The 13396-nt window shown below is 42.3% G+C and overlaps 1 protein-coding gene across 7 annotated transcripts in view; it reads left to right on the forward strand.

Moving 5' to 3' along the window:
• Positions 1 to 13396, forward strand: part of sgcd (sarcoglycan, delta (dystrophin-associated glycoprotein)) — a 399067-nt gene that overhangs the window by 243829 nt on the left and 141842 nt on the right. For all 7 annotated transcript variants that reach the window (XM_040032548.1, XM_040032550.1, XM_040032549.1 and 4 more), the window contains one exon: positions 1230 to 1415. In XM_040032548.1, the coding sequence (XP_039888482.1) occupies positions 1230 to 1415 (186 nt within the window). The remainder of the gene's footprint in view (positions 1 to 1229; positions 1416 to 13396) is intronic.

Below are 13396 nucleotides of genomic sequence, written 5' to 3' on the forward strand. Positions count from 1 at the left end.
AGTCATTTTCCTCTGTGGCTCCGCAGAGCTGCATCCAAGCAATCATAGTCAGCTCCATCCTGCAGCCCCAAGGGGCTACAATAATGGCTGAATACATAAAGGCCAGATTAGAGTAAATTGATGCTGTTATTGCTGTTCCACACCAGCACCAGTGGAACATTTAGCAGCTAAACAGGCAGACAGTTTTCTCAGGAGACGGTGAAGACCCAATAAGAGCTCAAAGACAAACGATGATTGGACCGTGATGAATAGAAATGTTGCTCTTTTGCCTGATGAATGCTGAAATATTTACCATTACTGTTTGAAAGATGTTGCGTCAGTGCGACCAAAACATGTTTTTGATGCCAGTGGTGCTGAAAAGGCCACCCGCGCTAATCCAACACTTCATTGGTTACTTCTTGCTGAGACTGGCTTTGAAAACTTCCATAAAGCTTGGTGGCATTCGGTGAGGTACATTTGGGTACAGTGAACTCATGTTCAAGAAACCAGTTTGAGATGATGTTTGATTTGTGACGTGACGTATTAACCTGCTGCAAACATCCTTTATCTGATTTTGGTGAGCTTGTATGAACTGCACCCTCCGTTTCAGCTAACAGGGATGGTGTTCTGCTGCTGTAGCTCGTCTGCTTCAAGGCTAAAATGTTGTTTCTGCAAAGATGCTCTTCTGCTCACCTTCATCGTGGTTATTTGAGTTACTGAAGTCAAAATCCCAGATTAAACCTGCAGTTATCCAGCCAAGTCCTGCTTTATACTTTAGGCCTCTGGAAGAATCCTGTGTGAAGCCAAATGTCAGAAATGACTATTTTTTTGCAGTTTGTGAAGCACATTTACCCACTGACTAAATACACGGTGCTTATTTTAGGAGTGGGTCCTAAAACTGAGAGGGGAGTGGATTGCCCGTTTTGTACTTGTGATGTTTTATGTAGTTGGTTTTGTGCTGTTTGGTTTTATTTGCCTTTCACAGATCTGTGACTACTGCAGCTTTAATGCAGCTTTAACTACGCAGATGCCCTGTAATCTCTTCAGATGAAACGGCAGCCCACAGGGGACAAAAACACAGCATCATGACACTTATTTGCCTTATAAAAGCTATCCAAATAAACAATGTTGTCAGTGCGAACCAGGCTTTCAGCAAACCCCAGAGAAACAGTCTTGTTAGCAGTACGCAACCCTAAGGTCAGCGTGCTGCCCTCGGCTATAATCCTTTCTTATTCTCTGTCTCCTCTCAGATGACCCAAGAACAGTGCACTCATAGGAACAATGTCCAGAGTTCAGAGAAACCACAAGTGTACAAAGTGGGAATATACGGCTGGAGGAAACGCTGCCTTTACTTCTTCGTCCTGCTGCTGATGATCCTGATCCTGATCAACTTGGCACTAACTATCTGGATCCTCAAAGTCATGAACTTCACCATAGTAAGTTGCACCTTTTCAGCATTTGCGTGCTGCTGGCGTTTCCTCACACGACCTTAAAATGCTCGTTTTACAGTCATCACACCGCTTAGATTTCCTCCTTACATGTGAGTGAAACGTCTACATCACATCTACGTCTTATCTTCCGCCATAACTGGGTCTCCATCTTAACCCTACACCACCACCTTCTACATAACCTGACGTGAACCTCCTGAGAAATAAAAGTACACGTCGGGTCAGCGCGTACCACAGCGACCTGAATGGCGTGGAAGGTTGCGGTGTAGCGATAAAAGGAGTTTTGTAAGTTATGATGTAAAGCTCAAATCAACCTTTATGTTACATGAAATATGAAGCTAATGATGGCCCATTCAGAATCATTAGATACTGAGCCTTTGAGGTTCATCTCTGTAACCGCGCGACATTTAAACCTCTGCTTCACTCCGATGCCGTGCTTTTATTTATTATTTATTCGTAACACATCAGGGCTCGCTTGTTCATAAGCTCCAGATGTGATAGCTTTTTAAATTTTCATGCAGTTGATTGCACTCTTTGTTGGTGAAATGCTCTGACTGCCTCTGCAGGTGGTTTGAGTGATGAGAGAAACGTCAGGCGTCTCGGACTTGTTTTGAAATTACAGCTAATTTCAGAAACTGTCTTTATACGACTTCTCTGTATAACTCCATTTTCAGCTGCGGTCCTTTTTTCTTCTGCTCCTCCTTTGCAACTTGTCTCCATCTTGTAAAAAAAACAAAAACAATCACAAAACAATTTGTTCTCACCACACAGACTGCGTTTTGTCTAACTGAACCTGATCTAAAGGATAAAACCTGAACTGTAAAGCTGTCGCCCTCCTCCTCCTCCTCCTCCCGGAGCTCCTCCATGCTACCACTACATCAAACAAAACAAACGCTTGGAGCTCCGCTTTTTCACATATGAATAACTTTACCGGAGAATCACACAGCAGACTAATTTGCATCAAGATTGCTCTATTTTCTGTGCTAAGCAGGCACTGCCGGATTGTTTTCATACAGCACTTTCCACAGATCCCATTTGCTAAGCAGTATTTTTATATATTTAACGTAGATGAGCTTTCACTCTGTTGCAGACATTTTGTGTCATTGTCTGCTACATATCCAAGTGGAAGTCTTTAACAACAGATCTGAACTGCTAATGTTATCTGAACCACAGGCCTGTTAGTATCCCAGCCTCCTTCATGGCATAAAAACGGTTCATTTAGATTCAATTCAGTTTTGCTTACATAGTAAAAAATCACCCCGACAGTCTCCTCAATGCATTTTATATTGTGAGGTAAAGACCCTAACAAGCACCAGGTGACAGTGGGAAAGAAAACTCCCTTTTAACAGGAAGAAACCTCCTGCACGACCAGGGAGGGGCGGGGCCATGTGCCACGTGCAGTTAGGGGTGAGCGGAGGACGACAGGACAAGGACACACTGTGCAAGAGAGACAGAGACTATTAATAACCATTGCAGAGTGGTGTATAAACAGTGCATCATGGGAAGCCCACAGCAGCCCGGACCTACTGCAGCGTGAAAACGGGAGGATTCAGGGTTACCTGATCCTGCCTTAACGATATACTTTATTAAAAAGGAAAGTTTTAAACGTAGTGAGGGTGTCTGTCTCCTGAATCCAAACTGGCACCAGTGTCACCAGTGTAACCAGCAGTCATGCTCCCGTGCACAGCAGATCCTGTCTAACCTCTTTTAACGCTTCAGATCTATTTTTGGCTTCATGATGCAAATTGTTAACATCGCTGGATGTCGGTCATTGCCGGTCCGCTTCACTGATGGGGGATTTCCCTCGTGTGTTAATGAGCATAATGTAAGCTTAGAGAAATTAAAACAGCTGACTGTTCTAATCAAAGACCGAGCTGAGATCTGGCCCGTGTTTGATGCAGGGTTTTCTTTTTGTGTCATTCTTCGCACAGTTCAAATCGCACCGGGAGCATTTCAGCAGTGGGCCGTTTAGTCAGCATGGGGTCCTTCATTCTGGAGCTCGACCGGATTCTCTTTGCATTTCTCCGTCTGACTTCCTGCCCTCCAGCTCTGCAGAGCTTGAAGTGGCTTCTGTGGAAAACAGACCGGACGCTGCTTTAAGTGGCACAGAGCAGAGAGCGGCTCTGGGACGCTTGTGAAATGCGCTTCAGAGCTTTTGGTGGAATAAGGAACGAATATCAGCTCCAGCTTCAGAGCTGTGAGGCGATGCAGTCGTGCCTGATGTGTGTTGCTGGGGTTAACTCACAGACAGTAATGATTCAGTACTCAGTAGCCTCTCAGTTTGATGCACCACTTAACTTGAGAGAGCACAGAAAGAGCAAGTAATTATTTTATGCTGATGAATTAATGTGGGAGTACTCCCAGCCTGGGCTGTATGAGGCATCTTTCACTACTCGGTGATATTTTCTAATCCTTAACTACTTTGTGCTGCTCGTCGGCAGGTCCTGACTTAATCAGGGACCACTCATGATAAAGCGGTCAGTGTACTCGTTATCACATAATTCATGATATTCATGAATCATTTCTGATTTATCAATATAGATCAGTTTGTTCTCGTCATTATCTTACAAATCCACTAAGAATCACTGGAAATACGCCGCTCATTAATTACGGAGTAATGTATCGGCTCCTGAATCTTTTCGTTTAATGCGTGATTGAATACTCATGTTTACACTGGTTTGTTTGTTTCAGTGCTAACAAACCCTGGAAATCCTCACTCACTAGTTTTTGTACCAAAAGCACGAAACATAAAGAGCTTACATGATCGCCGTGATCACTAAGACCTACAGCCGTCATCGTGATCGACCAAAAACAACACGAATGTGCTGCGTTTGTGCACTTTTATCTGCAACTGACACTCGGAGAGCACGTCTCAACCGAATGGTGTCGCAGCTGAAGGTGAACATGTTTGCAGATGATGCAGTGGTTGTTGGTTTGCTCACAGAAGATGAAACACGACGTTGTGCACACGCAAGTGAGTTTTTTTTTTAGTTGTCAAATACGGCAACAATTCCACTTTATTTCACCTGGAGGCTGCAGCAGTCGATGGCCTGCTCCCTGCCTATCATTCATTCGTACTCTCTGTTATTGCCTGGTGTCGTGCGCTGCCCATCGATAGAACAAGTACAATAAGAATGTTCACATGTCCGCTAAGACTGCACGTCAACAACAAGACGGTCAACACAGCTTTGATCTGAGTGGCGGAGAAAGGCTTTTATTGTCTTGAAGAACATTGCAGTTAACTGTATGGAGTGTCTTTCATCGTGATGCGTTTTCTGTTTTGTATTTATCTGAGAGTTTCCACAGACAGAGGAGAGTTTCTTGACGGATAATAACTCACTTATGTAATCATAAATCGCTTACGCTGAAGAAGAGCTTCTTGCTCACAGCTGTCAGCCTGATAAACTCTGGACACTAACAGCCACACACAAAGATGAGATGAAACGGGTAAGATTTCATTTATTTATTTTTATAGGTTATCATGCAATTATTTTACATTTCACCAGACTGGGCTGTGTGAGGTCCACCAGCTCTGCTGCCTTTCTGCAGTCGATCCTAGAATCTAAATTTGATACCGAAAAGGAAAATACTGGAGACCATTTTCAAAACATGACATACAATAAAATCAGTAAGTTAAAAAGGGCAAAAACACTAAAAAGACAATGTTTTTGGCCATTTTTCAGCAGGTATATCATGGTTCTGATGACTTCTGGTGGTGCTTTACTTTCACTGCTGCTCAGACAGAGTTGGTGAGGTAGGCTGCCACTGCTTCTGTCCAGGTGATTCTTGACTTTCATCAGCTTCAATCTTGGACTTGAAGAGATTGAAATTTGCCGTCTCACCTGTTTTATCATCAGCAAATACAACAAATCAAATTTAGAATTTTTGTTTTTATAGCAAAGACTTTACAAAAGGCTTTTATATTAAAAAAAAACAGCATCAAAGCAACAAACTAAAAGGTTCTGTTGAAGATGTGTAATCTAATATCTACTGTATGTGCTCGTGCGCATCTTTAATACCACTTAACTATTTGGACAGTTCATGTTTTTTATACATCACAAATTGTGTGCGTAATAAATGTTAAACTGATCCTTACACAGCCCAGCTCATCCAAATCAAGCCGCGTTGCTCTCTCTAAGACTCCGAGATGAGCTTTAAGTGCCTCAGACTGTTCCTCTTTCCCTTCTCTCCCGTTTATTTCTCCTTGCTGTTGTCGTCTGTCTCCCTGCTTAGTAATCCACTGTCCCCGTGACGAGTCGGATGCAACAGAGTACAAGACACATTTTCAGTACACTGCACATAGAAACACGTGCGCGCACAACACATGGCCGCTGCTGTGAATAAAACATGAAGTCTGCTTCGCAGCGGGGCTTTAATATGAGATCTACATAAATCAGAAAGCAGTTTCTCTGAAGCTGAGCCGTATGTTCTGACAGAGCTGCACAGGGAATGTTAGAATGTTTTTAATGCGTCACCCTGCTGAGTATAGAATAAGGAAATCATTTGAAATGTGGTAGATGGTTTTCAAAAGGGAAGGACTTAAAGTCGCAGCAAACCAACACGTCTGCTTCCACCTCCAGCTCCAATCAGCAAGTCCCTCTGACAGAGGTGGACCCCACAACAAATTAAACATTAATTATTATTTTTATTAGAACTATATTCCACCTGACGTCCCATGTGCCAATGTAGGTTCTCCTGGTCGAAAGAAGAATTGGTTTGGTGGCTTTCACCACCTACGGTCATCCAGGAAGTTAGTCCCTGTTTTTCTTTTTAGCATTTCTGTAGCAGTTGAGCTTTTTCCGGGGTGGGGTTAACCCCACGTCCTACCCTCCTCTTTTTTTAATCTGGGTTTGGGACTGGCAGTGGCGGAAAAGATGGCGCTGGGTAGGGCGCGCTCTATGCAAACCACCAACCAACATCACCAGGCAGGCAGAGGAAAGCAAAAGAGAGAAGCACCTGGTGACGGACCTCGAGGCAGAAGCACAAAAGATGGGCTACACCTGGATGCAACTAGAAAAAATGGTCCAGCACAAATCTCTGGAGATCTGCCTTTGGTGGCCACACCCTCGGACGGGCAGTATTAGTAGTAGTACTATATTGAACCACCTAACATGCTTTTCAGGTGCAGCTTGCAGCCCTGTCTCAGTATTTATTTGGGCCAGGACACAAAAGCTAAGCGGCTAACAAAAGCTAGCCAGTGCTCACAGTTCAGCCCTGTTCTTACTTTCTTTTACTCTCGTCCAGTGAAGTCCAGAAAACGATTCATACAAAAAATATAAAGACTTGTGTGAAAAGGCTCTGGCATATATGGCAGAGCTGCTGACACCTTATTTACTATTTATTTATTTATTCATTATTATTATGATTATTATTGAAATTAAATATCCAAAAGCCAGATGAAGGAGAGGAGTATGGCTGGATGGGGAGAAGGAGGTTTGTATTTTGCAAATTCAATGCAGAATGCATAATTTATTTTAAGAAAGTTAACCTAGTTTTTCACTATAAAGAGTGTGATCAAAACAAAAAAATATCCAACACTGGTTTATGTTTTACAACCTTTTCACAGTAAAGAAAGAGGCTGAGTCTAGAAACCTTTAGTAATATCTTTAAAATAAAAAACAGCACAAACCAAAGTTTTCACAGCACAAACGTTTGACATCAATTGTGTTTGATTTGAAGACGGTGGGGGTCCAAGAGACTCAAACACTTGTTTATCTTTACAATAAAAAACTGAAGTATTTTCAACTTTAACAGACTGCAAGTTTGGAAACATAACCAAATAACTACCTACTTTAACTGCTAAACCAAAGTGTTATATTACATGTTTTAACAAAAAAACGTTATTTAATTAAACACTGAACTGCACTGGGTTCTTTCTCCCGTATACGACGATCAGAGTTCTTCAAAGGTCAGCATTTACACAAATCTGAATTCAAACCTGATCTCTCCTCATCAAAGGTAATTAAAGACGTCGTAGGGACGCCACGTCCAGCACAGCGTCTGCTGTTTAATCCAGAGTCAAATTATCACTTTTAATTCGTACATTTTTTTTATCAAATCAATGAATGTATTCAAATTAGCTGTGCTGAGCAGGAACAGGAGGTTTAGTGTAAATGTTTCATTTCTGCGTAACTCCGTCACTTCCAGACTGCAATAATAGAAACGTGTGAATAATGAATATGGACAAGCAGTGGACATGAGGGAGACGGATGCTTGTGTGTGCAGGAGGCTCTGAGGTTACTTAGTAATGCACAGCGAGCGCCCCTTAATCAAAGTTTAACCTTTGTCGTACTGTGTCGGTATGCATGCCAAAATTTGGCACTAAATGTTTATACACTTGAGCTTTTTTTTTTTTTTATATATTAATGTGAATTTTATATTGGCACTTAGTGACCTGCATAAATGTCTCATAGCAAAACATCAAATCCTCCTACATTTAGCCTTAATGCCTTTCACTCTTACAAAAAATGGCTGTAGATAGTTTTCTCTTGTTGTTTCTTGTTGTTGTTGCCTGGATAGTCTTTAAACAACCTCCTCCCAACAGCACCCTGCATGTATGATTATTAAGAGTTAAGAGTTATAGGCCTGGTGTCAGTGGCGACCAGTCGTTTGCTACACTGCAGGTGGACATTTCTTACTTTTAAGGTGGAATTGCCAGAGATCTCTTTAAATTTAAGCCACTTTTTGTAGTTTTGCCTCTGTGCACCAGCACAGGTGACTTTTAGATCAAATCATACTCGACATGTAATCAGAGTGCAGAGTTTCAGCATGACCACAATTACTGCAACAGTGTCCGGTGAAATTGTTGCTTCTAAGACGAGGACCTGACCTGTGACCACATTCTATCAACTCCAGTCTCGACAGCAACTCATGATGGGGATAAGATGGCAGTTAGACCGAGTCCGTTTGCTATCAGACTGAAATGGTTTCAAGGTGATAATTACAAGTAATCTGTTTGTAATAACACCGTGAAAATCACAAAACGGTTGTTGCCGTCTACAGTCAAGGCTTTACCTCACAGACCTGAAATGGGAAACAAAATATAACAACTGCAAAATAGAATAAGGGCAGCCTTGCTTTGATATAGAAATAGAACTTAAATAGAATCATTTGGCAACCAGTTGAGTCAGCTGAGTTGCAGAATGACTCAAATCGATTGTTAGACGTTGTTTATAGATTAGATTAGACGACGAGTGCTTGCAAACCACTGAGTGAGTGAACTTTGTCCAAGCCAGACTGTGATCACTTCCCACCAGGTGACCTGTGCAGAGGTCGGCCACAGGTTGGGAATGTTGCATGTGCAACCTTCAGACAGCAAATTGAGCACTGCAACTGCCTGCAAGTCATTTGCAAAATGCAAAAGAATTCAGTGCAACCGCTCATTTTCCCCCTAGCTTCAGACAGTTATTAACAGGAAAGTAGTATTAAAATATTAAAGTATTAAAAACAATCCACATATTTAAAATTCTGGTATTCCCTCCGGTTCCTTTTCAGACTCTGAAAATGGGGAACTATGTTTAAAAAATGGTTATCAAAAGTTCCTAAACAGTTCATGGGTCCTTGTATTAAAACACATCTTGACTGTTTGATCTCAATCCTCTGTGGTGGCCTATCGAGGCAAAAATACAGAAATTGCATAACATCCAAATGCTTTTGGACCTGACTGCAGGAGTGTATTTTTCCTCCATGGAGAGATTCACTAATGATCTTCTTTGATATATTTCACCAACTTAGATTTCATCAGCCTGTTGTACCAGACAAACAGTTCAACTCTTTCAGGGGAACAAACATCAGTGAAGTGTACCGTGACCTAGTACAAACATGTAGTTTCTTTTGGTGTCCTGAATGTTTTCTAATGACATTTTGCAGCTCAAACACATCCCACAAATGCTGTGTTTAAAACAACAACATATAGTTGGGTGCTAAATTCTTTCAGATGAACTTCAAACAGAATTTCTTTTGTGGAAAAAGTGCATCAATGCATCAGATCCACTTGATGCAGCTGCTGGTTGTTAGAGCAGAAACGCATCAGGTCACGCATGACATTTTCCCCATCTGAGGAAATGCTGTCCTCGGTATTCTGAGCTATTATGAAAATGTGTGTAAAGTTCAACTTGAGAGCTCCGTGCTCTACAAATGGCCCCTTTGAAGTCATGCATTAGTGCAGGTCAGCAGATTATCAATTGATGCAATTGGAACAATTGTGAGTTCACACAAGCAAGCAAAGATGCACCAATGCGATTCAATTATTTGTGCACCATGGAGTGTAAAAATGATGTGGAAACGAATGGAAATGTTTACATGAGACGTTTGGTTGGGTTTGAGCACTCGCCTCCACCCGAGAGGCTTCAGATCAGAAAGTGACAAGTTTGGAGCGACGTTCACTTTTTACTAATGTCGCTGCATCACATGCACAGCTTTGGCTAAGCATTAATGCCCTGCGTGCAGCTGTGTTAGTTCAGGGATGCTGCATCTGAAAAATATCACCTGATTATTAAGAATAAATTATAATTAAGGTTTAAAAAAAGACTCGTCTGTCATAATGTTGAAATAAAATGGGTTTATTGGGAAATGTTTCTTCTTCCACCTTGCTGTTCAGCCACATATAGACTTCCCACTGAAGAGTCGATCCACTTTAACTCCTGCCTTTATTAAGATTTTCCATTATCATTCTAGTAAAAGTGACCCCATCCAGACTGAGATATGCATTTACATGCATCGCCTGTCAGTTATGTTGTTTCCATGAATGATCTGATGCTTTGAAATCTAAGTTGACGTTAGGAAGGATGCTCCAGTGTCTCCTTTGCTAAAGGAGATAATAAAGGAAGCATTTAGGAACCTTTCCTAAACATTTAGAGAGTTTGACCTGGGTAAGAATCGACTTTCGTTTTTCCATCAGTACTGAAGAATATCTTTACCACTGGATCATTTTGTCCTCTCTTAATTTGATTTCCAATATATTTACACTTTTCTTGGGTGTTTTGTATGCAATGCTGAACATTTCTATAGTGGGGGTTAAAGCAGCTGTGGACGGTGGGCCACCTGCAGGTGGGCTTCAGAGGCCGTGTCAGAAACAAGAAGAGCTCAGGGCAGGCGAGTCATTAAAAGTTAATAGAATCACCATAAATTTCAAATGAAGAGTTAAAATGCTGCTAATTAAGATTGTACTTAATTAGAGCAGCCACTTTCATTTCACCCACTTTTCCTTTTTCATTATGTCATCAGCCACAACAGTGCAGCTGAAATCCCCCGTGGGCTCCTGCTCTTGTGCCGCTGCTTCTGTCTGAAAAGGTCTGCGAGACCCAGAAACTAATCGCTGCATCAGTCGTGCAGAGAGCGGATAATGTGGCAGGAGACTTACGCGCCGATCTGCTCTGAAAGTGTGGATCTGTGCAGGATCTGTAGGCTGTAATGATGCGCTTTGTCTGTAAGATCTGCAGCTTCAATCAGGCTCCAGCTGACTTTATGCCTGTGTGCTGTTCGTCATGCAGTTGTGTACGAGTCTGTTACTTCGCCTGTCTCAGGAGACGTACAGCTCGTAGAGCTGCGTTTTCAGCCACCGATTATTTTAAATAGGCTCGCCGCTGCAGCAAAGACAGCCGGGGACTCTCAGATTGAGACAGATTAAACGGGCTGCACCTCATGTACATGGACCGGAGTCGGTGAGGTAATGAGTTAAAGGGGGGAGGGTGAGTGATGTATTAGCTGCCCTCCCACCCGGGCTTTCCACTCCAGCAAACCAGGCCTGTTTCTCAGCCAGAGGAGCTGACTGCAGGTAGGAGGCGACCAGTGTAACCGAGAGCCTTCGGTGAACACTTCCTTTCATCTTGATTATCTGAACCTCATCTGCCCCCCACGCACACCTAGTCAAAGAAATACAATTTAAAAAAACCCCGAGAGGAATTATGTCCTTCCAGGCTGGTCCAAAAAACCTTTTCTGATTCCACCTTAGCCTCATTTAGTGTCTCATTCACAGGATGGGATCGTTGCCATTTCCCAATGTACACTTTCACAGTCTTACAAATAAATCATAAATCCTGGCCTGGGGTCATTTAAAAATATATATAGACATACATATTTTCCCAAGTATTCGGGTTTAAATCTTGCACCACTGGTGTTGGTTTTGTGGTTTAGTTATGACAAATAAAACTGAAAAACCAATTTGAAGGCATCACTTGTACAGTATGGATTAAGACTAGAGATAAAAGAAACCCATCCATCCACCCATCTTCTTCCCCCGGGGTCCAGGTCGCAGGGGCAGCGGTACAACTGTTTCGGGGTTCGTCTCGTTGTTGCCCCTCTAGTGCACCTGTTCATTAACACCAAAGCACATGAAACTACTTAAATGACCAGATGAATATCCCAGAAGATTAACTGACTTCATGCTGTGCTCTGATTAAAAAGCATTCCTTTAATTTCTTTAAGCAGTGTATTACTATCAAATTTCAGTATTACTGTAATGTAACACAGGTTACTTTTACCTAAACTGCAGCTGAGTTCAAATAGTTTAATTTTAAAGCTGAAGAAATGGTGGTATAGTCACTGAAACATGGCTTATGTGAAACCACTGCACTCGGTCATCGTGCACATGTTTATATATGATTTCAGTCACCTTAATTAAATCGAAAATACTCAAGTATCTGCAGCCAGAATGGGACTGAAAACCTTTCTGATCTGAATCAAAATGAAGAAGAAGTCACAGTCCATCACAGAAAGGTTGGATCATCTCTGAGTCTGAATCTAGATAATGTCATTTGAACCGTTTTAGATAATTTCCCGGTCCTTTCAGGCATTCATAATACTGTGTACACGGCGCATATTCAAAGAAGGCAATTGATTTACAAAACATCATTATGCAGACGGGCAGAAGTTAACTTTGTTACAGCGGAGCACTTTAACAGGACCGCGGTCGGTCTGCCCGCTCCCTGCTGCCAGCGAGAGATTAATGAGAGGAGGGAGGGACAAATAAGAGAAAACACTCTCCTGTACCCGCTATCCCCACCGGAGCCTGTACTTAAAGCAAAGCTAGGTGAACTGTTGTGACTCCGTGATATGGATCACTGCTCCTGGGAGACGGTGCCGGAGCCAGCAGGTGGAGGTTTGCAGCAGCTGGGCTGTAGAACCAAAAGCCTCAGCTCTATCGAGTCCCAGAGTGAGGCCGGTGCTGCCAGCAGCTCCAACCCAGAGGGGGAGCTTGACCTTCCTCTCCAGTCAAGCCACCAGCACTCACCAACTCCCAGAATGCTCTCTGTCAGATGTTGTTTACTTGTGGCTGGTTGTTCATTAATTGCAAATCCCATCAGTAAATTTGGCAAGGCCATAACTGTCTCTGAATTTGAAGTTGGAGCTGCTGTCATTTTTAGAATAGATAAAGAAAATTTAAATGTGCGCCTGTGTTTTTGCCCTTTGTTCTGTGTTCACTGGTTCTGTTTTGAGAATCCTTTTCCCCTATAAAAGAGATGCAGACACTCTGCCTCCACCCAAACCGGCATTATTAATTTTTTTTATCGAACGTCTCAGGGCGCCTCTGGGGAATTTTACTGAATAAGACTAAAAATAGAAAGTCAGACCTGAAAGTTTCTTAGAAAGAAAGAAGCTTCTTTAACCTGGCTGTTGGAGTGTTGTCATTAATTTGAAACGCTGCTTTCTGTGCCACCCTTTGTCAAAGTGACCTTTCAACTACACTTATTATCTTGTGTGCTCTTGGGAAAGTTAAAAAAGATTACATATTCCTTCACTTTGAGCCAGTGGTAATCGTGTGAGCAGATTGTTTTATATCCTGCTGCCATTTGGAACCTCAAAGGAGTGCAAGTAACTAAAGGGGACCTGTGTTGTGCTTTGCCTGCTCTTACAATAGTGGTTGTTCACAGTAAACATGGCCAAAGTTTCATATAATTAGCTGTGCCAGAGATTTAATTAGTTTTGTCTGTTTAACCCAGGGGTGGGGAACTCCTGCAGCTTTTAGACGT

This window comes from Simochromis diagramma, unplaced genomic scaffold (assembly GCF_900408965.1).
Source record: "Simochromis diagramma unplaced genomic scaffold, fSimDia1.1 OVJJ01000216.1, whole genome shotgun sequence".
Taxonomy (NCBI): domain Eukaryota; kingdom Metazoa; phylum Chordata; class Actinopteri; order Cichliformes; family Cichlidae; genus Simochromis; species Simochromis diagramma.